The sequence below is a fragment of the Zea mays genome, chromosome 8 (genome assembly GCF_902167145.1).
Source record: "Zea mays cultivar B73 chromosome 8, Zm-B73-REFERENCE-NAM-5.0, whole genome shotgun sequence".
NCBI classification, from domain to species: domain Eukaryota; kingdom Viridiplantae; phylum Streptophyta; class Magnoliopsida; order Poales; family Poaceae; genus Zea; species Zea mays.
Genome location: NC_050103.1, coordinates 128,457,913 through 128,462,013, shown reverse-complemented (window position 1 = coordinate 128,462,013; position 4,101 = coordinate 128,457,913). Strand labels below are relative to the sequence as shown.

At 42.3% G+C, this 4,101-nt stretch overlaps 1 protein-coding gene across 3 annotated transcripts; it reads left to right on the top strand.

The window, feature by feature from the left end:
• The first annotated feature begins 260 nt into the window (after positions 1-260).
• LOC103635876 (flowering locus K homology domain) lies at positions 261-3,563 on the top strand. Of its 3 annotated transcripts, XM_020543267.1 has the most exons (3): positions 1,554-1,824; positions 1,968-2,199; positions 3,169-3,563. In XM_020543267.1, exons 1-3 carry the CDS (start codon positions 1,696-1,698, stop codon positions 3,429-3,431), a joined length of 624 nt encoding a protein of 207 aa, XP_020398856.1. In that variant the 5' UTR covers positions 1,554-1,695; the 3' UTR covers positions 3,432-3,563. The 3 variants fall into 3 exon arrangements, 2 of the variants coding, with proteins under 2 accessions (XP_020398857.1, XP_020398856.1); XM_020543268.1 differs by lacking the exons at positions 1,554-1,824; positions 1,968-2,199 and adding an exon at positions 261-709; XR_557670.2 differs by lacking the exons at positions 1,554-1,824; positions 1,968-2,199 and adding an exon at positions 2,916-3,045 and having other exon boundaries at positions 3,169-3,259.
• Positions 3,564-4,101: the final 538 nt, after the last annotated feature.

The window sequence follows — 4,101 nt, the reverse complement described above, 5'->3', positions numbered from 1 at the left end:
CCGCTCGCCCTCACCTGCCCGCGACGCTCACCCCTCCCCATTGCTGGGGCCAGGTAAGGATCATTTCCACCATCGCAAACCACTGCCCCCGCAAAACGGCGTCGTCATCCGCCGTCCTGCTCGTCCCTAACCACCGCCCGCAGATGGATTCCACTCCCCCACCGCGCACAGCTCCACGCATCTCGTGAACGCAGCGTCCCGCTGGCGGATAAGCACGCAGCGGCTCACCATGCCTGGGTCGCCAACAAACCCATGCCTCTCCTTCTCATCCCCACCTGCCAGTGTAGGAGAAGAGGACGGAGGTTAGCAGATCTCGTTGCGCTTCCATCGAACGACGACATTCACAGGAGGAGCGGTACCTGTTTGCCTATGCGAACGACGACGTAGGGATCGCTGGATCAGAGGTCGCGGACGGCGAGGTTCACCCCCTCACCACGTGCAGCTTCAGCAGCCCAACGAGATGGTCCAGCATGGGGATTTCCCTCTTCTTCACCACTGAGTTCTCTCTTCTCTGACTACTATATATTCATCCAAGCAGATCTCGTCGCGCTGGTGGAGATGGCCGAAGCCGCGGAGTGCGAGGAGGAGCGGGACCTGTTTGCCGATGCGAATGACGACGTAGGGATCGCTGGATTGGAGGTCGCGGATGGCGAGGTTCACCCCCCTCACCACGCGCAGCTTCAGCAGCCCGACGAGATGGTCCAGCATGGTGATTTCCCTCTTCTTCACCACTGAGTTCTCTCTTCTCTTACTACTATATATTCATCCATCAGAAACATTAGAGAAACAAATTGTTGGGTATTTTCCTGACGTAACTGAGGTCTTTGTTGAAGTCACAGAAGAAGAAAAGCAGAATGTTCTTTACTGGCACAACGAGAAGCTGACAGTTGCTTTTGCATTACTTAGTTCAGAACCTAATACTATGATAAGAATTGTGAAAAACTTGAGGATGTGTTTAGACTGCCATAACACAATCAAATTGATTTCAAGGTTGTATGGAAGGGAGGTTGTTGTGAGGGACAGAACACGCTTCCATCATTTTAGACATGGATTCTGCTCTTGTAAAGACTATCGGTAACTCCTTATGCATCAACCACATAACGTAGCTGCAATCTGTAGCCTAATTTTTGAGCTCTGAGTGATCACCTGATAGGCGAGCATGAGTTCTCGCTAAAATGTAGCATTGAGTATTGACTGCAGTTCAGTAAGTAAATTAAAGCATGATAATATTGTTGATCCAGTGAACCCTTCATCCTATATTCTCTTTGAGCTAATCTTCTTGCACCTTGATGTAAACCTTGACATATCTGATGGTTCTGCTTGCACAACATTTATTCAGAGAAAGGTAATAATATATTCTGCTACGTGTTATAAAAAATATGTTCTGCCTTTGTTAGAGTATTGTTTTGAGAAGATTCTGATTCAAATTATTGAATGTTGAAATATCTATTGGTGGTAGAGTTATAAGTGTCATCAATGTCTAATTAAAAAACTCGACCCACATTAAGAAGACCTTTGTTTATATTTGATCAAAGAACCTTGTGTAGATTGTAACTAGCAATAGTAACATTCGATTAATATCTCTTGCTAAGTAAGTAGCTTGCATCGATCAATATAAACTGAAGACTGGAACTAAATACCTCCTCTGCTGGTGAAAGCAAGTATCCTGGTTGGCCTGGAACTACTGTGTTCAGGATGCTGATTCCTGCACAGAAGGTCGGTGCAATAATCGGCCACAAAGGTGAGAGGGTCAAAAGACTGTGTGAGGAAACAAGAGCATGTGTTCGTATTATTGGCGGTCATCTTTGTGCGGCAGAGCAAGCTGTAAGATATCCATCAAATGATCCTCTACAGTTAAAAATTCTTTTAAATATGTCTTGGTGGCTCATGAGAAGAAAAAACATGATTTATGTTTTGGCTCAACTGAAAAGAAAGATATCCTAAAATTTGCTTTAATTTTTGGAAAGGTAATCATTTTTGGAAGGGAGCAGCTTGATGAGCCATTACCTCCAGCCATGGATGCCCTACTAAGAGTATATCAGCAAACAATTAACAATGACTCTTTAGATGTGGGACCCGATAATGTGATTGTGAGGCAGATTCTTGCACCAAGTGAGCAGGCAGCAAGCCTTATTGGCGAGCATGGTGTGATGATTAATTCAATCATGGAAGCTTCTCAAACCGACATTCGTGTCCTTGGTAACTTAATTTGACGTAACCTCCCAACTCAATTTTTGGCAACTACTATTTGCTTCTGCTCAGTGCTTGTGTCTTAGATTATTGCACTGACGTAATTGGAAAATGAGTAATCTGCCAGGAAGCAACATATTGTGTTTTACTGAAGTACAGTTAGTCCTGTTGTCGCACAACTTTGCTCTGATGTTTGAAAGCATAAAGTATGTTTTGCAACCATGGGAGAGGTCCAACTGATATTGCATCTGGATCTTTTATGAAACATGATAGCACTTAGCAACACTAGGCAGAAGATGCACTTTTGAAATGTAGTGTTGCACCGTTGCTGTCGCAATCGTTTGTTACACATATGTTCTCTATATGTTGTCAGATATCCATATCTCTTAATGGTCGTACCTACCAATTTGATTCTGATAAAAATCAATCAATCTATTAGTTACAGAACAAGCAGAGAACTCACTGTACACGGTCTCTTCTTGTACTGAACTGGTATTCAGCTTCATTCAAAGAGTTCTGGTAAAGTATAAACTATGCTAGAACTTTTGAGCTCCTTAATTTTCATGTAGTATTTTTGTTACTTGATTTTTCGCCTATCTTGCAATAGCAACTTTAACACTGAAAAAGATTGCTTATGGCCACTGGCAAGTATGAATTGATCAAATTTTCAAAACATATCATTTGCTGATTTGATGAAGCACGATTCTTACATTATTTGTATCTAATTTGTTACATTCACTGTTTACAACTTCTCTTGTAACATTGGATATAATGACGCTGCTACATGACTATTATTTTGACATCATAACCTACATATAAAGATTAGAGACTAATCTGTTTTTTTTCTGAACTAAGGTGTTAACACATTTCCAAATATCGAACATCTATCTTTTAGTATGCAAGCATTTTAGTTTCTCAGAGGTATACTGTTCCCCATCTCTGTATTTTATTTCATCCACTGCCCTTGCTAATTTGTAGGAAATGAACTTCCATCAGACTTGATAGACACACTACTAAAGTGGATCCCAAGCAATGATGAGGAGCTTAGGCTTCGACTGTCCTCCCGTAGCACCGCCACACCGCACGCGTCCGTGGCGGCGTTCGCCTCGGCGCCGGTCTCGCACACCGCTCCCTGGCTGGGGAAGTTCATCGCCTTCGAGCCCTTCAACGTGGGGGGATTCGACTGGGCGATCTACTTCTACCCCGATGGGAAGAGCGGCGAGGATGGTATGTTGAAGTGACATGCTCTGAACTGCTCTTGGCTTCAGGTATGCTTATCCATGGTGGAAAGAAAAAGTGATTGACTCAGACTTGAAAAGAAAAGATGGCCTTTGCCCATTGACGCCTGAGGTAAGCCATCAAGTTTTCTATTGTATCATCATAGGTCCCTGTGCATCAAGCGCAATATCAGTGCCTCTACTGTACATATATATTTGTACATTTGAGAGGCCATTGTCATCCCATACATGCAGAATTGAGTATTACATACATGGAACATCACTTTAAGTCTATGTGGATATTTTATCATGTCATATGTTAAATGCATGCTGAAATACTTGGGAATGGATGCAAGTTGTGTTTGTGGAGAAAGATATTTGAAATGCCATCACAGACATCATGAGAGTATTGTAGATAAATGTGGATATAAACAAGTTATGCAAATCATCGTTCCTCTCTTTTACAGTTAACTTTGTTCAGCTAGGCCTCTCTCTTTTTCCCTGCATACACTTTTCTTTTTCTTTTCCCTTGTGTGTGTGTCCACTAATGTTATATAATTTTCAGCCTACACTTTGTGGTTCTGTTTTCTTCCTTGATATCGATAATTGTACAACACATAAACTGCATTTCCAATTTTTCCCTTTTAGATATTAAATTTCTTTCAACTCTTTTGGGGATATGGAACTTCAGTCT